This window comes from Hyla sarda, chromosome 5 (assembly GCF_029499605.1).
Source record: "Hyla sarda isolate aHylSar1 chromosome 5, aHylSar1.hap1, whole genome shotgun sequence".
Taxonomy (NCBI): Eukaryota; Metazoa; Chordata; class Amphibia; order Anura; family Hylidae; genus Hyla; species Hyla sarda.
The window spans coordinates 268,275,264-268,299,921 of NC_079193.1; the positions used below are offsets into that span (position 1 = coordinate 268,275,264).

The following is a 24,658-nucleotide window of genomic DNA, read 5'->3' on the forward strand; positions in this document are numbered from 1 at the left end:
TAATAGAGCCTGGTATATTAAAAAAAAATAAAGCTACAGGGGTTAAAAAATGGCAATTAAAAAAATTAGAAAAAGTTCAGAATTAGTAAAACATGATGAAAACGATACAAATCTGGTATCGCTGTAATCAGCCGCCTAAAGTATAAAACTAACATGTTACCTCAACCACAAGGTAAATGGCGCAGAAAAGAAAAACACCAAATCTGCAAAATTATCTTACTATTTCAATTTCACTTCCCTTAATATAAATATATATTTATTTTATTTATTTTTCTTTTTTTTGGTTCAGAGAATATGTTCTTGAAAAATTAAAAGGTATCCTTATAGTAGGTAGTTATGGCTATTATAGGGCAAGGAGGAAAAAAATTAGAGCGTAAAAGCGAAAATTGGCCCAGACAATTGGATCGTCATGAGTGACAAGTAGATTTTGCTCCATTTTAGCCCCGTGGACAAGTTTTTTATAAAATTTCCACACCCCTGTATTGTCATGTCTACCTAGAGCCCATTAAAAGCCACAAATATTGTTTGACAGCATACACAACATTTCCTACAAGGAGACATTATTATTATACAGTATCAATTGATCAGAGTAGTAGAGAAGTCAGTGGCACTCACTAACCTGTAAAATATAGGCTTTGTTTTCATTTATACGAGTGTATAAGGTGTGCTATACATGGACTGTGCCTGGCTTTTCAGTTTTATTTTTGCATTTATTTTTGCTATTTTAGTTTGTCGGGGGGGGGGGGGGGGGGGAGTCAAACATCTCAAATTGATCAGCAGGGGGGTGGCTGAAGGGAGTTTGGGGGGGGAAATTCTCCTTTTGGGGTAATTTTTGCAACTTTTTAACAAAAAAGTTGTATATCTTGAAATATATAAAGCACATTTGGCAAAAAAGGCAGAAGTTAAAAAGTCACTGTTTTTGTGCAAATTGCAACAAATGTACACAGAAAAGTTGTGTAAATACAATGATATGTGTGTAGGTTTCTGGAGAGTGGAGTTCTTTTCTGAATGATAAATGGTAGTTATTGTGAAGAGCCCGCCCACCAAAAGGGCCCCGGCTGGAAGTTGTGGTTACCAGTGCCGGTATGTCACCATGTACTGAATTCACGTGCACAGCACATCAGTATCAGAAGCTTTAGAGCCAGACATGGCCAGCGCTCTCCCCCCACACTAACTCAATCCTTCCCTGGTCACAGTTTACTCGCATGGAGGCAGCACCAAGAAGCATGGGAGCAAAAAAAAAAAAAGAAATGCCGTAAAAAGCCATGTGGGTGAAGCACTGGCATTTTTCCACATTTCTTCAGTATAAAACCCTTAAGTCACAAGATGAAAGAATCACAAACTTATGATAAAGATGCGGGGTCAAAAAATTGCCAGAAAAAAAAAAAGAAAAAGGCTGTTTGGAGAGGAAACTTACATCTTCAAGGAGCCCCACTCACATGGTACCAATCTGGGCTACCTGAAGCCCAGATCTATTTGCTAGGATGTAATGGGTGACAACTCCTCAGGCTCCCTATCCATAGGAATGGGTGTGGAAAGGGAAAGTCTTTGTTTTATCTTCTCAAGTTTCCTGTCCAGCAGTGGGATTACCTCTCCAGGGGTAAACCAGAGGTGGGTGTGGAGAGGAAACTAAAAAAGACACAACCCACACACACCTATTTTGTTCTACATATTTTACAGGCAGTGGTACATATTTTTTGCACCCAAAAATGCTTTTGCAGGAGAGGTTTGCTATGGGCACATGCTTGTACTCTGGACAGTTTCTGACACAGACAGAGGTGTCAGCAGAGAGCACTGTGGTCAAACTGGAAACGTCACAACTTCCTCTGGAGCATACAGCAGCTGATAAGTACTGGAAGGATTGAGAAGTTTTTAATAGAAGTCATTTACAAATCTGTCTAACTTTTTGGCACCAAGTGATTTGAAAATATTTGTTTTCCACCAGAGTACCCCTTTACAATGGACACAGATAAAAATACGCTACCCCATATGCTGTCAGGAGCACAACTAGTAGCAAGTTTTCTAACATTTTATAAGCTCTTGTGTTTCAAAATTATGAAATCCACCTCATTTGAGAAAAACCTTATAGGTAATACTATAAAAAAATATTGTACTAGAAAAGAAAAACTTCAGAGAACTCCTTACGTCTATATGGCTTTACTATAAGCAACCTCTGTCACCTAAAACTACACAATCACAGACACCCAGTTTTATCACTACAATTATAGTCCCAAACATTATTCCCACAAATAGCCACCCTCTGCTTCCACCACTTGTAAGACTGACTGCTGAATGGTCGCTGCTTATCTCTATTGTACAGAGCATACAGAAACTTTCCACTGAGAACATTTCCAGGTCCCGCTTATCAAACAAGGTTTGTAAACTGCTAAGGATTTTTTTTTTTTTAACTCTGCATGCACTAATAGTATCCCAGAAGCACAGTGTGGCAATACATTAAAGGGGTTCTCCCTTGTTTATACTGTTTTTTGTTATGTTTGTGTGTTATGTGTGTATAAGTATGTGTTTTTTTATGTGTGTTGTGAATATGTATATATGCATTTTCTTACCTTTTGTGAAGATCCTGAAGCTGGCCCCTTTTTCTTCCAGTGGGTTCCTGTGTACCTCGGCCTCCGCCATGTTGTGTTCGGTAAGTAGGATGTCGGGGGGTGTGTTCTTGCTTCTGTCCTTCCTATCTTCTGATGTCCGAGGCAAATCTTTTCTTCCTGTTTCTTGCGTGGCTCAGCGACGAATCTGCGGCCTCTTCCAGGCATTGCGCAGGTATTTTTTTTTTTTTTTTACCAATGTATTTTTTGTCTAATTGACAAACTGTCTGTGCATGCACGAGTACGCAAGTGCTACGCTAACAGCGTAGCGTACGTTAGGTGTACGCTAATAGCGTAGCTTCACGCAAGCGCAGATAATTTGTCAATTAGACAAAAAAAACTTTATTGGTAAAAAAAAAAAAAAACTACCTGTGCATGCGCCGGAAGAGGTCGCAGATTCGTCGCTGAGCCACGGAGGAAACAGGAAGAAAAGATTTGCCTCGGACGTCAGAAGATAGGAAGGACAGAAGCAAGAACACCCCCCCCCCCCCCCGACATCCCACTTACCGAACACAACATGGCAGAGGCCAAGGTACACAGCAAGCCGCTGGAAGATAAAGGGGCCAGCTTCAGGATCTTCACAAAAAGTAAGAAAATACATATATACATAATCACAACACACATAAAAAAACACATACTTATACACACACAACACACAAAAATAATCACACATACACAAAAAACAGTATAAACAACGGAGAACCCCTTTAAAGCTGCAGTTACCCAGCACAGCCACTACACAATGTACCGGGCAGTTCAAACTGGTGCGGTGCTATGTGGCAACCATTGCTGCCCCGGCGCAGTGTCTGTGGGGAGGTGTGGCCTGGGGACTGGTTTGAGTGGCATTGGGGCTGCTCTGCCAGTGGGTCATTCCCCCTGTGGGCACTGGTGTTCGGGTGGTTGTTGTCACCACTTAGTGCTGCTCCATTCTATGCTAGGGATGTTGGGGACCCATTACTTACAGGTGGCCGTGACGTGGCTAGCGGGCTTGCACTTCATGATCATAAAGTTAGTGTAATAATTGTTGCTGAAAAGCATTAGATCATAGGTGCATGTTGTGGATGTGCGACCAGGTCTGTTTATTTTTCTCTAGTTGAATAAACAATGTACCGAGCAGTCTGCTACTGAGTATTCACCACAACTATGGTTCCTCAATGCAACGATATAGGTGACACATCATAACAATAGGTCCTCAATAAATTTATCCCAGGAGTAACGTAGGTGGTGGGGGTTGACAATTGGGTAGATTCAATACCGCTTACCAGATCAGGTTGTGCAACTACATACACAACAATGGGAAAGGTGTGTAGTAAAATAAATTCCGTCTGCAGCCTTCCTGAGCACATAAAGAGTAAAATCAAAAGGAAGCTTTGTTTGGAGCAGGATAGTGGCGCTGACCGGAACAGAGGATCAAGCGCATTTCGCTGCACATGCGCAGCTTCTTCAGGCATGCTTCTTCCCATGCCTGAAGAAGCTGCGCATGCGCAGCGAAACGCGTTGCATTATTGGAAATAAACCAGATGGATTTTATCCTGGCTCCTTGATCCTCTGTTCCGGTCAGCGCCACTAGCCTGCACCAAACGAAGCTTCCTTTTGATTGTACTCTATCTGGACTTTTATAAGCTTAGACAACCCATTTAATTACTTTATGATGTTTACTCCTGACTGAAAAGGGTGAAACTATAGTAAACATTAGAAAATTTCACACAGTGCCTAACACTTAGATTAGGTTTCCACTGTTTTATTTTCTGGCACATTTATTTTTTTCACCAAAAACCCCAGAAAAACTGCCACAGATTTTCCCTGTGTTTTTCCCTTTGAGTGGAAATTGCATTTTTTGCCCCTTTTTCAAAATTTGTTCAGTACAAAAAAAAAAGCCGGATGGTGGCAGCCAATCCCCGCTCTCTGAGTAAAATATGAATGGTGAGTGGCCGGCCGGAGTACAGAGCAGAGATGCGAGCGCAGGAGAAAGCCGCTCTGCATCCCAGGGATTAAGGATGATTGCAGCGGGTATCAGTAGTGACATACACTGTGATCTGTCCTTAACTGCAGGTACTACTGCTGCCAACATGAAACACACTCTGCTCCATGATGGGAGCTGTAGTACCTGCAATAATAAACAGATCACAGCGAGTGTCACTCCTGAAACCCGCTGTGATCCTACTGTATAATGTATAGATGCAGGCGGCCGCTCTTCTATGGTCCCCTGCACTGCCATATATACACATATTACTATTTCCCACAGAGCGCTGTGATTGGCTGGAACCATCTGGCCAATCACAGCTCTCTGCGGGAAATATGAATAGGTGTATATATACGGCAGTGCAGGGGACCAAAGAAGAGCAGCCGGAAGCATCTATACATTATACTGAAGGATCGCAACGGGTGTCACAGGAAATCTGTCAATTAGTACAGATACTACTACTCATCATTGAACAGTGTGTTGCATGCTGTGACTAGTAGTACTACCTAAAAAAAAAGAAAACTAAAAAAGTGAAAGACACACAAACACACTACATTTTTATTATTGTCGGCTACATTTTTAGTTCCCTGCCCGCACACACAAATGGATCCCTGTTTAAAAATTAACCCCTTAAGGACACAGCTCATTTTCACCTTAAGAACGCAGGCCTTTTTTGCAAATCTGAACACTGTCACTTTAAACATTAATAACTCTGGAATGCTTTTACTTATCATTCTGATTCCGAGACAGTTTTTTCATGACATATTCTACTTTAACATAGTGGTATAATTTTGTGGTAACTTGCATCCTTTCTTGGTGAAAAAAATCAAAAAATTTGATGAAAAAAATGAAAATTTTGCATTTTTCTAACTTTGAAGCTCTCTGCTTGTAAGGAAAATGGATATTCAAAATAAATTATATTTTTTTATTCACATATACAATATGTCTACTTTATGTTTGCATCATAAAATGTATGAGTTTTTACTTTTGGAAGACACCAGAGGGCTTCAACGTTCAGCAGCAATTTTCCACAAAATTTTCAAACTCGATATTTTTCAGGGACCAGTTCAGTTTTGAAGTGGATTTGAAGGGTCTTCATATTAGAAATACCCCATAAATGACCCCATTATAAAATCTACACCCCCCAAAGTATTCAAAATGACATTCAGTCAGCGTTTTAACCCTTTAGGTGTTTCACAGGAATAGCAGCAAAGTGAAGGAGAAAATTCAAAATCTTCATTTTTTACACTCTCATGTTCTTGTAGACCCAATTTTAGAATTTTTGCAAGTGGTAAAAGGAAAGAAATGTTACTTGTATTTGTAGCCCAATTTCTCTCGAGTAAGCACATACCTCATATGTCTGTCTATGTTAAGTGTTCGGCGAGCGCAGTAGAGGGCTCAGAAGCGACAAGGGGATTTTGGAGAGAACATTTTTCTGAGATGGTTTTTGGGGGGCATGTCACCTTTAAGAAGCCCCTAGGGTGTCAAAACAGCAAAAAATAAATAAAAATAAATAATAAACACACATGGCATATCATTTTGGAAACTAGACCCCTCGGGGAATGTAACATGGGATAAAGTGAGCATTAATACCCCACAGGTGTTTCATGACTTTTGCAAAAGTATAAAAAAAAAAATGTTTTACCTAAAATGCTTGTTTTACCAAAAAGGTTAAATTTTTAAAAAGGGTAATAGCAGAAAATACCCCCCAAAATTTGAAGCCCAATTTCTCCCGATTCAGAAAACACCCCATATGGGGGTGAAAAGTGCTCTGCTGGCGCACTACAGGTCTCAGAAGAGGAGTAGTCACATTTGGCTTTTTGGAAGCAAATTTTGCTCTGGGGGCATGCCGCATTTAGGAAGCCCCTATGGTGCTAGGACAGCAAAAAAAAAAAAACACATGGCATCACATTTTGGAAACTAGACCCCTTGGGGAACGTAACAAGGGGTAAAGTGAACCTTAATACCCCACAGGGGTTTCACGACTTTTGCATATGTAAAAAAAATAATAATAATAATAAAAAAATGCTTCGTTTCCCACAAATTTTACATTTTTACAAAGGGTTAAAGCAGAAAATACCCCCCATAATTTGAAGCCCAATTTCATAGGTGGATGTTAAGTGCTCTGCTGGTGCACTACAGGTCTCAGAAGAGAAGGAGCAAAATTTGGCTTTGTGAAATTGTTTTGGGGGGCATGTTGCATTTAGCATGTCCCCAGGGTGCCAGAACAGCAAAAAACCCAACATGGCATAATATTTTGGAAACTAGACCCCTCAATGAACATAACAAGGGGTATAGTGAGACTTAACTCCTCACAGGTGTTTGACGACTTTGTGTTGAAGTTGGAAATGACAAATTTGATTTTTAAACACTAAAATGATAATGTTACCCCCAATTTTCATTTTTGACAGGAGGTAATAGGTGGAAATGGACCCCAAAATTTGAAGCCCAATTTCTCCTGCTTAAGAAAACACCCAATAGGTGGACATTTAGTGCTCTGCTGGCGCACTTCATGTCTCCGAACAGAAGGATATATAGAAAATAATTTGTGGCACACTACCAAATAAATGGTTTTGTGGTACAATGAAAAAAATTTGCAGCACACTGTACCACATTTTGCTGGAATGGTTTTGGGGTAAAAAGAAAAATAATAAGTGGCACACTAGGCCACAGATTCTAATAAAATGGGGGGGGGGGGGGGGGGAGTAAAATTAAGAAAAAACAGTGGCATGTGATGCGATACACGGGGGCTAAGATGGATCAAATTAAAATTGCAGGGATGTGCGATACATTTTAAAACATGGGATGCACAGTCCCGGCTGAGTGGGGCAGGTCTCGCACTGGTACGTAGTGTCCCGGTGGATCCCTCTTTTATAGCAGACCCTGCACTTCTTTTGGGTCCTCCCCTTCTTCCCAGTGTGGGGGATTTCACTGGGGAAATGCTGCTCTGGCACAATCCGTAAGGACTCGGAAGTGCTGGGGCCTGCACCTTCCTGGTCCCCAAATATCAGGTTCCTTATGACCACCTCCTGAAACTCCAAGAACGTCCCACTCTGGCTGGCATGTCGGTACAGGACAAAGGCGTTATATAAGGCCATTTGTACCATATACACAGCCAGTTTCTTATACCACACCCTTGTCTTTCTCATGGCGCTGTATGGCTTTAGCACCTGGTCAGACAAGTCCACCCCTCCCATGAACTTATTTTAAGCCAGGATGCAGTCTGGCTTATGGATTTCTGTAGGGGCCCCACGTACAGAAACAGGGGTGGTGGCGTGACCATGTATTGTGGCGAGAACAAGGACCTATGATCCAACTGCGGACCAATATATGGAGGGTTATTTAAACCAATTCACCAAAAGATCACCGAAGTGATCCACTAAATCCCTATATTTCCCATATATTTGTTGAAAGGTATAATCTTTATTAATTTCAAAACACCAACAAAAAAGGAGTTAAAATTGCAGTGTATCTCTCCTCCTGAATTATTAATTATCTGTGCCAGCCAGGCATCACTTATCTACCTGTGTGTACCTGCAGTGTACACACGGTTAGTGGAGGAGTCTACACTGTATATTAAAAAAACCTATCCTATGCCCCCCTCGACATGTTTCGCCGCAAGACGCGGCTTTGTCAGTGCCCCTAAGCCTCTTGACAAAGCCGCGTCTTGCGGCGAAACATGTCGAGGGGGGCATAGGATAGGTTTTTTAATATACAGTGTAGACTCCTCCACTAACCGTGTGTACACTGCAGGTACACACAGGTAGATAATAAGTGATGCCTGGCTGGCACAGATAATTAATAATACAGGAGGAGAGATACACTGCAATTTTAACTCCTTTTTTGTTGGTGTTTTGAAATTAATAAAGATTATACCTTTCAACAAATATATGGGAAATATAGGGATTTAGTGGATCACTTCGGTGATCTTTTGGTGAATTGAGAACAAGGACCTCTCTCTTGTCCTTGTATCTGACACAAAGTATGCGATCGCTGCACAGTGGAGCAGCAGAGGTTTGGGATTCTCTGTTTTTTACGGACAGTGCCACATGCTACTGTCCCACATGCAGTGAGGCACTTGAATAGGGGGACGCTGGTGTAGAAATTGTCCAGGTAGATGTGGTATCCCTGGTCTAGTATGGGGTGCACCAAATCCCATACTATCTTGCCTGTAAATCCCAGGACAGGGGGGCACAATTGACGAGTCTTTCCCCTCATATACACGAAACTGGTACATGTATCCTGATGCACTTTCACAGAGCTTGTACATCTTTACCCCATACCGTGCCCTTTTGCTGGGCAGGTACTGGCGGAATTGTAGCCTGCCCTTGAAGTGCACCAGGGACTCGTCAATTGATATTTCCCTTTCTGGGACATATGCCGCCTGGAACACGGCATTTAGGTGGTCTATAAGCGGACAAATTTTATATAGCCGGTCATAGCTAGGGTGGTCTCTAGGTGGACAAGTGGCATTATCATTATAATGCAGAAACCTCATTATCTGCTCAAAACGTGTCCTGCTCATCGCCATGTGGTATATATTGGTTGGCGTAGAGGTTTGTTTGCGCAACCAAATGCTCTGGCAGCTCATCGATGAAAAAGAGCTTAAAGTATTTTTCTGCCAACCCAGCAAATGGGAATTGCATCCCTGCATTCCCTGTAAACCCAGGAACTCGCCCCTTGTCCTCCTGTGGTGTAACCTGGTCTGGGTCTACCCATGTGGAGTCAGAGGGCTCCGAAAGCCCAGATGGGCCTGGTAACCCAGCGGGCGCTGCAGTGGCCTGCCTGCGTCACCTCCTTGGGGGTGGCACGTCCGAGTCGGATGAGGATGAAAACGAGGATGAGATTAGGAATGTAGGGTCCCCATCATCGCTCACAGACTCCATCTCTGAGGCCAAAAATTCATAGGCCTCCTCCAGCTAATACATCCGCTGTGATGTGCCTGACATGTTGTACACTTAGGTATACATAACACAAAAAACAGGGGGTGACAGGAAAGGTTTTGTTTATTTTTTAACTTCTATAACAAAGGGATGACAACAGGATCAGTGACAAAGGGCGACGATCACAGGTGACAGCAGACAGAAAACACAGGTGACACAGGGGCGACGGACGGTGATAGTGGACGGCTGATTTATATTGAAAAATACTAATCAGCATGCCACAGCTACCACCGGGGACAGGGGGAGACTGTCTCAGGGGGTGATCACTGGAGGGTGATCAAAGGACAGGTGAATGGGTGGTTTCAAGCTCTTTTTTTGACTTTTTAATTTATTTTTTTTTACTTTTTGGAACAGTGACAAGGGGCGACGAACGGTGATAGCGGACGGCTGATTTATATTGAAAAATAATAATCAGCATGCCACAGCTACCACAGGGGACAGGGGGCGACGGTCTCTGGTGACAATGGGGCGACGATCACAGGGGGACAAGGGGGCGAAGATCTCAGGGGGTAATGAGGGGCGAAGAGAGCTGATGAGGGGCTGATGAGGGGGGTGAGCACAGGTGGGGGGGTACTTTATGGTGATGGAAGGGGAGGTGGTGTGCTGAGGGGGATAATGTGTGTGTGTTTTACTGAAAACGGCAGATCAGACCGCAGCACGTCCTGACTCCTCGCTCTTCTCTGACAGACTGACTGTCAGAAGCGCGATCACAGAGCCAGAAACAGTCCGGTCACGTGATCTGCGCTCTGATTGGCCAGTCTGTCAGTGAACAGCCAATCAGAGCGATCACACAGCGGGACCACTCTGATTGGTCCCTGTATATGTCATAGTGATCTCCGCTGCTGATAGCAGCGGAGATCACCGGCAGCTTCACTATGCAGAGCCACACAGTGAAGCCAGGCTCTGATCGCAGAGAGTGTCAGGGAAAAAGCCAGTCAGAGCGATCGCACAGCGGGATCGCACTGACTGGTCCCTGAACATGTCACAGTGATCCCCTGCTGCCGATAGCATCGGAGATCGCCGGCGGCTTCACCGGGCAGAGCCGCACAGTGAAGCTATTAATACAGGACGTATGCATACGTCCAGTTGCACAAACCTGTCAGCAGCTGGGACGTATGCATATGTCCTGTAGCAGGAAGGGGTTAAAGGGGTATTCCAGGAAATAACTTTTTTTTTTATATCAACTGGCTCCAGAAAGTTAAAAAGATTTGTAAATTACTTCTATTAAAAATCTTAATCCTTTCAATAATAAATGAAGTTAAGTTGTTTTCTGTCTGGCAACAGTGCTCTCTGCTGACAACTCTGCTTGTCTCGGGAACTGCACAAAGTAGAAGAGGTTTGCTATGGGGATTTGCTTCTAAACTGGGCGGTTCCTGAGACACGTGTCATCAGAGAGCACTTAGACAGAAAAGAACAACTTAAACTTCTTCAGCTCATAAGTAATTAAAGGATTAAAAAAAATTGAATAGAAATAATTTACAAATTACTGTATTACTTTCTGGAGCCAGTTGATCTATATAAAAAAATATTTTTTTTTTTAAATAGGTTTTTCCTGGATAACCCCTTTAATAAAAATTTTGTTCTAAAATTTTTTTTCGTTCAATACAATTTTTTCCCATCACTACTATCTTTTATTTTTTAATGGTACAATACAAAATTTTAATAAAAAGGGTATCTCCATCACTTTTTTGGATCGCTTAAGTCCAAAAAAAGAATAAAATCGCATGCAGAAATGCCAAAGTTAAAACTCACATGGCATTTTTCTTGGCATTTTTCCCTCCCATAGAATTCTATGGGAGGAAAATGCCAAGATTTTCACGAAAAAAATGCCAAAGTCTCAACAAGACGTCGTTTTGGAAAAACGACCCAAAATAGCAGAAAACACCAAAAGGATTAAAATAACGTCAAACTGAAAAACGCCAAGTGGATATGGCATTTTGCAGTTCCCTATTGACTTGCAGCTAACATCTGCCATGCGGCACAATGGGTGTTTTTATTGGCGTTTTTGACAACAACAAAAAACAAGAGAAAACCTAGCCTTAGGGTCTATTCACACGACAGAATTTCCACATGCAGAATTCCGCACAGATTCCACCTCAAATTAAATTCCAATAGACTTCTATGGGATTCCGCACTCCCATTCACACTTATGAATTTCGGCATGTGGATTCCGCACCAATTCCGCACAAGCCAGAAACCACCCAAATGAATGCGAAAGCGGAATTGGTGCAGATGTGCGGAAATTCTGCCTTGTGAATAGACCCTAAAAGTGATAAACCAGATTACTCCTAGATCATGTCAACATCTTAAAGGGAAGCAAGCATTAGATTTTACCATATATAAATGCTTGGCAAAGCATTACATATGGTGACATTTTTATCCTCACCTTCTCCGGGAGACGTTTTCACCCTGAGAGATGGTGAGTGAGGATATGAAGTTTTTAAGTCCACCCTGCTGCCCCGTAAGTAGCCTTAGCTAGATGAATATCACAGATCACAGCAGTGGCTGATGTTAATTCATATGTCTTTGCCTGGAAATGCTTTCCTTGTCTTCCTTGCTGACCCAGCATGTGGTTTAAAGGGGTTCTCCGGTGCTTAGACATCTTATCCCCTATCCAATAGGATAGGGGATAAGATGCCTGATCGCGGGAGTCCCGCCGCTGGCAACCCCTGTGATCTTTCACGCGGCACCCCGTTTATAATCAGTCTGATTACCGGCGACCACAGGGTCGACGGCGTGTGACCTCACGCCTTCGCCCCCGTGTGACGTCACACTCCACCCCTCAATGCAAGCCTATGGGAGGGGGCGTGATAGCTGTCACACCCCCTCCCATAGGCTTGCATTGAGGGGTGGAGCGTGACGTCACACGGGGGCGGAGGTGTGACGTCACACGCCGTCGGCCCTGTTGTTGCCGGTAATCAGTTCCGGAGCGAACACGCTACGGGGACTGATTACAAACGGGGTGCCGCGTGCAAGATCACGAGGTCCCCAGCAGCGGGACTCCAGCGATCAGGCATCTTGTCCCCTATCCTTTGGATAGGGGATAAGATGTCTAAGCACCAGAGAACCCCTTTAATCATGGTCTACCTATGCCAAGAAGCACATTTTATACAGCAATTTGTATAACTCCAGATAAAACCAAAAACAAGATTTGTTATGGCCACAAAAATAAATAAAAATTTGATCAATTTCTGCCCACATCTCAGACACAAAAGACAGGACAGAGTGACTGAAGACAGGTATCTGCAAAAAAGCTCAAGTCGATGTTTAGCTGTCAGGTAAAGACCTCGCCAAATGACAGAACTGCATTCCATCAATAAAAACCCAGACCAGGCCACCGAGCACAGCAGAAATAGACTGCGCGTATTCATTTTCAGTAAAGAAAGGAAATAAAGAGGCGTGTTCCTAGTGTAATACTGTTGGTAATTATGATGAGCAAGTGCAAGTTAAGTGGCAACTAAGTGGCTGCCTCTGAGTCCTTAACCGTGACTGGCAGGTCCGGTAAAACATAAGTGGACTTTGTAGAAAATTTGGACGAGACACGGCGCCTTCTTGTAGTAGATGGGTGGAAATAAAAGATGGATGGCTGGACTGGATATTTTAATTTGCCGCCACCTCTGTTTGTAATTCACTTGCCTGATGAAGAACCCGGTCCAGGTTCGAAACTTTTAAGTTGCACCCTGAATAAAAATAGCCTTTTTGGTATTACCTGGGCTAGTTTTAATCTTTTATTTCCACCCATCAACTACAAGAAGGCGCCGTGTCTCGTCCAAATTTTCTACAAAGTCCACTTATTCATTTTCAAGCCTAAAGCCAGTGTCTTGGTGGGAGCAGAGGATTGGCATGTTAGATTCTAACCACAAAAAGGTGTCTGCCACAAATTACCCTTTCCTCCCTCCATTCAGTGCACATGAATTCTTGGCCCACCATTCAAGTGTACTAAGGGATCAGGAGAGAAAGCTATATCCAAAACAAACATGTAGCTACTTTTACAGATCTGTGCTGCTGTTTAAAAGGGGTTATGCAGGTTTTATTAACTTTGTACTATTGTGCCCGTGATGCCAAGTTATGTCTTCAGTACATTAACTTGCCTTCCATGTTTGAAATGGATCAACCCAATTTTTGTGATTTCATGGTCCACCCAGGTTCCTCTGCTGTCTGGGTGACTTCTGTCTCAAACCTTTCCCAGAATTCTGTTCGGCTTGAGACAACAGCTGATCACAGGGGCGGTGGCACATACAGCTGGACCATACACGTCATCAAGAGGCTGGCTTGTCAGGGAAGACAAAAAGAAGCCAACACATGTAAGGCAAGAAAAGCACTTAAGACATAACTTGGCATCACAGGCACAAATGAAAAGTTAAAACTTGGATAACCCATTTAAGGCATTTTCGGACTGAAAATTTCTGTGCAAATTTCTGCGGACGCTAGGACCGCACAAAAATGTGCCATCTCAGACAGCAATGCATTTCTGTGCGGACTCTGCAGAAAAGAATTTACATGACTACTCTTTCTGGGGATGCCAGAATCTGAATTTACACGTCAGAAACATCTGGCCTGAAAATTCTGCCATGTGAACTGTAAAGCAGAATGCTACTGAAATGAATGGGGCTAATGTGGAATGTCCGTGCAGAACTTTGCTGCGGGATTCCGCACAGAAATTCCATTGTGTGAACAAAGCCTAACAGGTGCTTGCAGTGCTGTAAAGGGCTTGATCCAGTGGTCTTCAAACTGTGGCCCTCCAGATGTTGCAAAATTACAATTCCCTGCATGCCCGGACAGCCAACGGCTGTCCGGGCATGCTGGGAGTTGTAGTTTTGCAACATCTGGAGGGCCACAGTTTTAAGACCACTGGCTTAATCTGTCCAGTTTTTCCCAACCAGGGTGCCTCCAGCTGTTGAAAAACTACAACTCCCAGCATGCCTGGACAGCCTTCAGCTGTCCAGGCATGCTGGGCGTTGCATTTTTGCAACAGTTGGAGGCATTCTGGTTGGGAAACACTGGTGTAGTCACTGATTAATTTCTCATTAGAAAATGGTTTGGCAGGGTTGAACAGAACTACATTAAAGGGGTATTCCAGGAATTTGACTATGCTACAGGGGCTGTAAAGTTAGTGTAGTTCATAATATAGTGTCTGTACCTGTGTGTGACGGCTTTCTCACAATTCTTATGTGATTTTCACTCCAATATTTATTTTTACCAGCATACAAAATGACTGCTGTCTCGGATTTTTCCCAGATTGCAATGCGGTCGAGACCTGACTCACTAGTCAGCTGATGACAGGGCACCTGTCTGCTTCAATGGGTAGAGAGAGCAATCTGCAAGTAATGCAACAGCTGGAGTTATCCTGATTGAAAACCACAGGTCTGCAGCTCATTTATGTTTCAATGGGTGGGGTAGCTGATGTGTGGGATGGAGGAAAATGGTATCATGGGCTTTGTAGGCCAACAAGAAAACTGAAAACAGGAAATACAACTGCACAGAAAGCTAGCCACAGTATTATGGTAACTTCACAGCATAGCCATTTAGCCCAAGACAAGCACAGATCCTTCCTAAGCATGTCCATTACTGTCTGCCAGGTACATACTAAAATCACCTTATGGTGGATAACCCCTTTAATACTAAGGCATATAAAAGTTTGGGACCATGTAGTAGATCACATCCTATGTTCCAATGCATACCCCATCACAGAAAACCTCAAGTGGAGAGGACAGTGACATTAAAAAGCACCAGGATGAGGTGAATTGGCACAGCTCTGCTGTACATACAAGCCCTGAGAAGAGGAAAGTGTCATGGCTGCAATGTTTCTTCATGTCACTGCAGCCAGCACAGGACCCGCTGTGTCAGCCAGTGTAAGGTTTCTCCAAACTGCAGCCCAGATCTCACCTAGTTCACTGCTTCAAAAAATAGGACATTTGATGTTGTCTGCAGGGCTTGGCTTCTTAAGAATCCAGTGTTAGCTTAAATCTATCAAACCCACTATGAAACGTCCCAAATATTTTCTAGTTACTTAGCAATGCCTCACACGCCCCGCAGTCTGAAGTGGAGCTGCCATTTGTTTCTATAATAATGAGCCTGGGAATGTGACTCTCCCAACAAGGTCTCATTCTGGTGTAGTAAGTGATAGTAGGGCCCGAGCACAAGAACAAGTTTTTTCAGATGGCTGTGGGTGGTGGAAATCAAACTTTAACATTTTCCCTTTCACACTAATCTACTTCCTTTTTTCTTAGGACAGACACTTCATTGTTGGGTTTCTTCAAGATATTTTACTCTACATATTAATGAGCCTTAAAGACAATAAACAAAGCATTATAAAAGCAATATTCTGAGGCAGGGCTTTACGTGGGACTGCATATTAGCATATCACAAGCAGCCTGAGAGAGGAGACCTTCCCAGGAGCCAGTGCAACCTGTAGTAGAACTGCACTCCCAACATATGACAACATATAACCGGCTGGGATTCCCAGGTTTACTGGATTATTAACACACTGTTTTTCTAATCCTTGACTCCTTGCACTTTTGGTGCAGCGCAGGAGGAGCGGAGATTTACCTCATTGAGCAGGAGGTTCTGTTTGCGAACCTTTCATCACCAGGTAAACAATTCCTAGTCCGATAAGAAATGGAAGTCTTTCCAGCTCTGAAAAGCTAGATAACCCTTCACTAACACACACACACATTGGATATATATATCTGCGTACATTCATGTACAGTGATCCCTCAACTTACAATGGCCTCAACATACAATGGTCTTTTCTGGACCATTGCAACTTGAAACCAGACTCAACATACAATGCTATGGAATCTGCGAAAAGTGTCAAGGGCTGGAAGAACCGACCAATCAGAATGGACATTTCACTGATAAAACCCCTGTATTCCTAAAGTACATGCACTGACTGGTGTCTGGTAGCGCCTCCCTACAGTACAGGGAGGTATTACATGTTCCAGTGCCACATTGGCTTCTCCTTTGGACATCAGGTGGGGGCGGCTCCATTTTTTTTTTGGGATATTGCGTGTTCTGTACAGGACCCTGAAGAAGCTTCTTTCCTCTACATAGACCAGTGTCTCCCAAAGAGGGTGCCTCCAGCTGTTGCAAAACTACAACTCCCAGTATGCCCGGACAGCCGAAGGCTGTCCGGGCATGCTGGGAGTTGTAGTTTTGCAACAGCTGGAGGCACCCTCTTTGGGAAACACTGAAATAGACAGTGATTTACAGCTCCCAGCAGCTCTTTCTTACTTTTATATTTAAGGATTTGCTTTATCTATATTAGTTATCTACTTAGTTATCTTTAATCCTCACTTATTCCTATTTTTGGATGACATTTTGGTGGCTTCAGAACCAATTACCAGGTTTCCATAGAGTTATGGTCTCAACAAACAATGGTCTCAACATATAATGGTCGTCCTGGAACCAATTAATATTTTAACTTGAGGGACCACTGTATATTGTATTGGGCTTCTTCTTGAACATTGAATTCAGTCCCATTACCACATGGGTAAAAAAAATCCAGCACCTACCAAAGCAATCGCTTTTACAAACATGTGAGGGAATGGATCGTTCTGAAGAGATCACTGAACTCCAGCATAGAAAAGTGAAAGGGTATGTTTATACAGGCGGAACATCCACACAGAATATTCCACACGGACATTCCGTTGCAGCAGAGTCCTATCGATTTCAATAGGATTTTGCTGCACTGCTCACATAGCAGAATTTCCGCACCAGATGTTTCCGCCACGGAAATTCTGATCTCGGCACCCACATAAAGAATGGACAAGTCTATTCTTTCTGCAGAGTCCGCAAGGAAATGCACTGCCATCTGCGAGAAGGCACATTTCCCAGTAGTCCTAGAGCCCGTCGGATTAGTCAAATGTGTGGAACGTCCACACGTTTCTTTCTTTTTGGACATTCGTCACATTTTCCGAACGTGTGAACCCGGCCAAAGGGTTTAGGGAATTACAACAACTAAGCCACAAAGTGGAGACCACGTAAAGTTACAGAGCAGGGTCGCCGAGTGCAGAGGATAAAGGAAGGTTTTTCAAAGCCTGTGCAAAGGAAAAGTGGTGCAGATGCCAATAGCAACCAACCAGATTCCAACTTCAATTTTCAGAGGCCGTTTTGAACATATAACAAATAATCTGGTTGCTATTGGCAACTACTCCACTTTTCCTCTGCACAGGTTTTGATAATTCTTCCCAACAATGAATAAGCGTCATCAACACTGGTATTAAAATCAGCACAAATTTTTTTTTTTAAATGTGCAGCTGCATCAAGCGCAACATCAAGCGCAACATCAAGCGCAACATCAAGCGCAACATCAAGCGCAACATCAAGCGCAACATCAAGCGCAACATCAAGCGCAACATCAAGCGCAACATCAAGCGCAGGGTGCAGTTGTGTAAAGCAGCAGCTGAATAGTGAAAGTTTTCTATGGAGTGAGGAATCACACTAGAGCTGGACAATCCATTGCACGATGGACCCAGCCACCTCCATTTCTTATGTTTTGCAGGACTTGAGTGGGGAAAAAGAAACTGATCTGCAGCATTTTTTTTCTCTGTTCACATCCCACTATTATGACGGATTCAGTAAACTGAGCTCCAGCACTGATGTGAACAAGGCCTTACCCTTTGTAGTTTAACTTGTGACTCGCACAAGATAGTTGTCAGCCGACAGTTTTCACTCCGAGCTGTCCCATAAACATTAACTGACATATTGGGCAGGCATATAGGTTTATGCCGACATCGGACTATGACCAGCATGCTGATTCCAGACAATTTTCTAAAAATCCCTCCTGAAAAACCCTTTAAAGGGGTACCCCACCGCAAAACATCTTATCTTCTATCCAAAGGATAGGGGGAAAAGATGTCTTATCACAGGGGATGCAGCCGCTGGGACCCACCGCGATCTGAGGGCCAGCGCCATGGCGTTCTGAACATGGAAGCTTGGAGTTTCCGTGTTTGTGACGCCACCTCTATTCATGTCTATAGGAGGGGGTGGGACGGCTAGTACATAGTGACGGTGGTGGTTGTCTGTCATGCGGAATGGAGCTGAGTTCCCTCCATGAACTGTACACTGTACACCGAGGGCAAGCGGGGCACACTGATCAGTGGTACAGTGAACGCCGACATGGCGCTGCTGCATTTAGACGTGAGGTCACCCCCATGGTGACGTGACCTCACGTCTAAGCACAGCAGCGCCACACCGGAGTTCAAAGCGCCTCTCCCAGGCAGCCACTGCGGTTCTCTTACAGGGCTACCGTGGCTGTGTGGGAGATGCAAAAAAGCAGGGCCCGGGTGTCGCGGGCAAGATGCATTATCGGCAAGGTTAGATGCCGATACCGATAACAAAATCGCGAATATCGGCCGATAATAATATTGGTCAAACCGATAATCCGTCGATCCCTAATGTGGCCCTACAATTCTGACTGGGATTTCAAACAAATTTACTTGTTGTGTTTTCAGCCCATCTGTACTGACGGGGCATTCCCAAATAATTTACAACCCTAAAAGGATTGCTTATTCAGGGCCCAGAAGATTTAACAGCAGTTCTATATGACTATTTTAGCTCTGATGGAACATGTAACACGCTTTGCAAGTTGCAGCCCCTCAGGGAACTATTCCCTACTACCCGTGATATAAATCTTTCGGAAACAGCAGGAAGCACAACCTGCAGGGCTGAGGCCACAGGGACACCGAGTACCTACAAATATCCCCATTCCTATCTGAGTAACTGCTCTTAGCTGGAAGATAGGATCATTCTTAGTTACATCTCCTGTATACATGATTAGTTCATGACCCAACCACTGTATCCCCGATGCTCCCTAGAACTAAGGTGTTCCGAAAGGTGTGGAGTACGTATGTGGAAAAATCCTTCTGAACTATACACAGAGACCCTTCATGCATGGTGACACATATATATTCTTACCACCCATGAGAGAAAAAGTGAGGGGCTACAACCTAAACTACACATCCGATGGATGGCACAAGAGTTGTTCATAGGCAAGATGCCAACGTTTACAGTGCCACAATCTCGCCGCGATGTCTGATGTGGGGTGGGAGGCCTAAAACCTATGATGTTCAGACAGGTGTACACTTGTTTTTCTCTTTGTTGCTCTCCGATCAACAGATCATGTTGGATTCTACAGATTTCTGAGGCTGAACACTGCCAATAGTTGTCACCAGTTCCATCTTAATCCACTTTTTACTTAAATAGTAGCTCCCACCATCTTTTTTTCTGTCCCTGCCTATAGCCCATCTGTCCCCAACCCCCTTACTGCCTTTAAATTTTTATTTACTATCTGAGAAATGCCCTTTAGTCTGCCTGGTAGTGCGCTCACTTACCAGGCAGACTTCCCCAGCAGGCGCGATGTCACTGATGCCTGCTGGAGGGCCAACTTCTGACCTTATCTCATCTACACAGGGTGCCTCCAGTTGTTTCATCACTAAAACTCCCAGCTAGCCCTGACATTTATTGGGGCTGTCAGGGCATGCTGGGAGCTGTAGTGGTGAAACAACTGGAGGCACCCTGGGTTGAAAGCAATAGCTTTGTTATGGCCATGGCGCTACCCCGAATCCCGCTCTCCCCCTCCCCCCGAAAAAGACATACCCAAGTGCAGGGCAGACATGAGGCGGCAGCAGCAGCGTATATGCCAGGAGGCAGGGCTGGCATGTGAGGGAGCCAATACGCACATCCTCGGTGTTCTCAGCGCTTGCTCCTGCCTGTCTGATTGACAGGCAAGGAGCGAGCGCAGGCTGACTGAATTAGGGCCAATTGCCCGGCTGGCATTGGTCCTAATTCAGTCATGACATCACGGCAGGCTGCAGCCGGTTTTCAAATATAAAATACAATTGGTTGGAGACAGTGTCCATTTAAATTTAGAACTTTTTTTGCTAAATTTAATTCATTGCAATAAACACCTATCAATCTGCTATCGATGCCTCAGTCCACTAGAATGAGGAAAATAAGAGAGCGCACACACAGCCTGGTGCTATGACTGGCACTAGGAAGCTACGGTATAACCTGCAATCTAAGTGTACGCTAGACTGACTTCAAAGGAACGCCATTTCGTGTGTAAGCATTCTAGTGGAGCGTGGCACCTCCTCTCTGTCATAGACGGGTGTACACCATAAAGGTGAGAGGCACAGTTCTTCCTGTTCAGCATCTGTCAGTTACTACTGTGCCCAGCGGACATACAGGGCTTCTCTGGGGATACAGAAATAACTGAGCAGCTGACGTGCAGTAACCTGCAGGCTCCATACACGACACTGGTCTCTGGGGCAAGGGAGAAGGCTGAGCATTTCTACAGAAGCTAATGAAAGAATAAGTCAGCAGTGCAGTACTAGGACTAGGACTGTATATCAGTGGTCTCCGAACTGTAAACCTCAAGATTTAGCAAAACTACAACTCCCAGCATGCCTGTACTGCCGCTGGAAATTGTAGTTTTGCAATATCTGGAGGCCCACAGTTTGGAGACCACTGCTGTATATTGTTCCATTGGCTGACACTTCTCGGGGCAGCAGACAGAACATACTTTCCACCTGGCAACTTGTCAGGATTGCTATATCCAGGCAGCAGAACCTGCCCAGACAATGCCACCTACCATAATAATTATCCCCTGCCCGCACACACTTCCCTCTCTATGCACCAACTATTTCATCATCACTTAAAGGGGAAATCCGGTTCTATGAGAAAAGCTCTACCTGTCCCCGGATGACAACTGATATGGGGGCTCTGGTCAGCATCAAAACATACAATATACTTTAGGGTTTGCCAGACTCCAGCTGTTGAAAAACTACAACTCCCAGCATGTCCAGACAGCCTTTGGCTGTCCGGGCACGCTGGGAATTGTAGTTTTGCAACAGCTGGAGTCGGCCTGTTTGGAAAACACTGATCTAGTTAATCTTCCGCTTCCATCAACTAATTCTCGCGGAAATGGCTGAAAAACCCTTCACTTATTTCTCTCCCCCCCCCCCCCATTTCCGTGCACAATTCCACGCAAATTTAGTGTGAAAATAAAATTATTTTTTCCCGCCCCTAAATTTTTCGCCGAAAATTACTCTTGATTTACTCAGTGTGAATATACCCTTAAAGGGGTACTTTTTTTTTTATCAACGGGTGCCAGAAAGTTAAACAGAATTGTAAATTACTTCTATTAAAAAATCTTAATCCTTCCAGTACTTATTAGCTGCTGAATACTCCAGAGGAAGTTATTTTCTTTTTGGAAGACCGTGCTCTCTGCTGACATCTCTGTCCAGAGTAGAAGAAAATCCCCATAGAAAACATATGCTGCTCTGGACAGTTCCTAAAATGGACATAGATGTCAGCAGAGAGCACTGTGCTCATGATGTCAGCAGAGAGCACTGTGTTCCAAAAAGAAAATTATTTCCTCTGTAGTATTCAGCAGCTAATAAGTACTGGAAGGATTAAGATTATTTAAATAAACAGAATTGTAAATGACTTCTAACTTCCTGACACCAGTTGATTTAAAAAAAAAAGGTTTTCCACCGGAGTACCCCTTTAACGAGAGGTCTGTCTGTGACCTGATGTAATTTAGGTTACATGGTGACTGATCACATGACCGTACCTCAACATGACTGTCAATATGGTCACACTGCAACGCGCGAAACAACGTCCCCCGAAGTCAATTTCAAGGGCGACGTCTAGGTCTTTGATTACGTCACACAACGCGACTCTGCAGCAAAGGATTGTCACTGACGCGACAGTCGCACAAAACCCAACTTCGATCTAAGGCTGCAAGTCACATGACCTTAACGCACGTCACATGCGACTCGCTTGTGACTTCTTTGCAATTTGGCTTTTTTATTTATTTACTGCCACATGATAACTAATAAAAAGCTGGTTGTGCAACGTAGATGGGATATGCTGTTGCATGGCGAGTCGCCTTACGGTTGCTGCTCACGCACGATTCGCCACCGCCGACCTCAACGCCCGTCACGTGTAACTGAAATCTGCTTGTGACTTTTCTGTAACCTGGATTTTTTTTCCCCCTTTTTTGCCGCACTGCGACTGTAACAAAGGCGCACAACATCACATCACAGAAAAGCCGCACAATTATATTGGTCGTACGACCGGTGTTGGGGGAAAAAAAAAGTCGCTAAGAGGACACAATCACATTCAACTTACATTGAAGTCAATTGGGGTAAACCTTGATGCCACTTACAAGCAAAAAATTTATCGAATTCAGATTTTATGCGCCCGTCATGACCCGTTTTCTTAGGTGCTGAGACAAGTTCTCTAACCGTGAGTGAAATGTGACAAGGGCATGCTGGGAGTTGTAGTATATTACACTAGGGGAGTGGTCTCCATACTATGGACCATCAGCTCTTGCAAAACTACAACTCCCAGCATGCCCGGACAGCCTTCGGCTGTCCGGGCATGCTGGGAGTTGTAGTTTTGCAACAGCTGGAGGGTCAAAGTTAGGAGACCACCGCACTAGGAGTTCCATTAGATTGTAATGAGAAATTAGGATGGCGAGGGCAGTAAGTTGTTACCCGCCAAGCCCATCCCAGGACATGTCACCCCGCTGTCACCTCCTATCGCGATATGCCGTACTCACCAGCAGACAGTCCGTGTTCACCTCAGACTTTGGGTCCCGTAGGAGGACGTCTATCTTGGCGAAGCGGGAGTCGAAGCTCTCCCCGGTAGACATGGCTGCGGGCGGGGAGGTGCTGCTGAGGCGGATGCAGTGCTCGTCTCCCGGGCCTCACAGGAGGAGGAGGAAGCCGTGTATCTCAGCTCCGTGCTCCGTCACCGGCTCCTGCAGCGTAACGGCCCCCGGCATCCTCCCCAGGGGCCCCGGCCGGACACATACACACAGGCCCGGGGCACGGGTTAGCGGGGCCCGAGTGACAGCTTTTAGTAGGAGGCGGCCGGCTCTCGGTACGTTCCCCGTGCTGCTTCACTCCCCGGCCCGCACGGTCATTACTTCGCTCGGCGCTGTCCTTCCTTCCTCCGCCCGAGGGCACACAGGGCTGGTCTCCCTCTTGCGGTTCGCGGATGATGATGATGCCGCAAGCTCCTCCTGACTCACAGGCGCTCCACAAACATGTCCGCCTTCCTGTTCAAACAGACAGACGGCCGGGGGAGAGAGAGAAAAGGGGGGGAAGGCTGCGCATGCGCTGAGGGGTTCGGGGAGGGCGACTCACACCGAAGATGAGGGGCGGGGCTACGTGCGGCTTCACTGTGCCCCTTATTTACTAACAACCCCCGGCTGTCACCTGCTGACGGGCTCCACAGCCAAGCCGAGGAGGAAAGGGGGGCCCTGAGGCGTGGCTACAGCTCATGGGCGTGGCCTAATCATGGATGGGGGGACTATGTTATCTGGTCACGTGCACGTCGGTAGATGTTGCAGCTTGTAGTGTGATTAGGACGTCCACAGCTGCCTTTTTTAGGAGGGCCCTCTTTTGGCTTTGGTCCCGAAATTTTATTAAAAACCACTATGGCAGCCTACACCCAGCCAGGGCTGGATTGAGAGCATCATGGAGGAGATTTATCAAAATCTATCCAGAGGAAAAGTTGCTGAGTTGCCCAAAGCAACCAATCAGATCGCTTCTTTCATTTTTAACAAGGCCTCTGTAAAATTAAAGAAGCAATATGATTGGTTGCTATGGGCAACTTTTCCTCTGGACAGGTTTTGATAAATCTCTCCTCATGGGCCTGGTGCTGAGAATTTTGATGGGCCTATAAGTGTCCGTGACGCCAACAGCTGGGTTGTTCGCTAACTAGGTACGTAGACAGGTAGGTAGCTAATTCTGTTGTTTGCTAGTTGAGTAGGTAGATAGCCAGATAGCTAAATAAGTATGTAGCTAAATAGTGCATTTCCTGCAGACAATGCCCAGACCTGGCTGCCCCATGTATAACTGTAGGCCCGCTACCACCTGATGCCATCCCCCAGGTGACAGGGCTGGCTGTAGTGTGGGGGGGGGGGGGCACTAGGAAGGCTCCAATCCTTCCTTCCACGCTGTTGGCCACTTCCCCCCAGTGCTGCCTGGGTCCTAAAGGACTCGGGATGCAGGGCGTATGCATACGCCCGGTGTCCTGAAGAGGTTAAATAGACTAGCAACACTTGGGGCCCCTGGACCAAATAAAGCAAGGGCCCCCTGCGAGACTCCAGCTGTACACAGGATCTGTATACC

The 24,658-nt window shown here is 44.8% G+C and overlaps 1 protein-coding gene and 1 long non-coding RNA gene across 4 annotated transcripts in view; one reads left to right on the forward strand and one right to left on the reverse strand.

The window, feature by feature from the left end:
• Positions 1–23,578, reverse strand: part of ROCK1 (Rho associated coiled-coil containing protein kinase 1) — a 153,013-nt gene extending 129,435 nt beyond the window's left edge. For 2 of the 3 annotated variants that reach the window (XR_008844196.1, XR_008844197.1), the window contains exon 1: positions 23,080–23,578. Coding sequence is in view for 1 of the 3 variants with exons in the window: in XM_056521689.1 (XP_056377664.1) it covers positions 23,080–23,172 (93 nt within the window). In the remaining 2 variants the exon portion in view is untranslated. The remainder of the gene's footprint in view (positions 1–23,079) is intronic. The other variant, XM_056521689.1, reaches the window with a different exon arrangement.
• A 209-nt stretch (positions 23,579–23,787) lies between these two features.
• Positions 23,788–24,658, forward strand: part of LOC130274000 (uncharacterized) — a 45,992-nt gene continuing 45,121 nt past the window's right edge. Inside the window, exon 1 of the long non-coding RNA XR_008844198.1 lies at positions 23,788–24,248. This is a non-coding gene — a long non-coding RNA (uncharacterized LOC130274000). The remainder of the gene's footprint in view (positions 24,249–24,658) is intronic.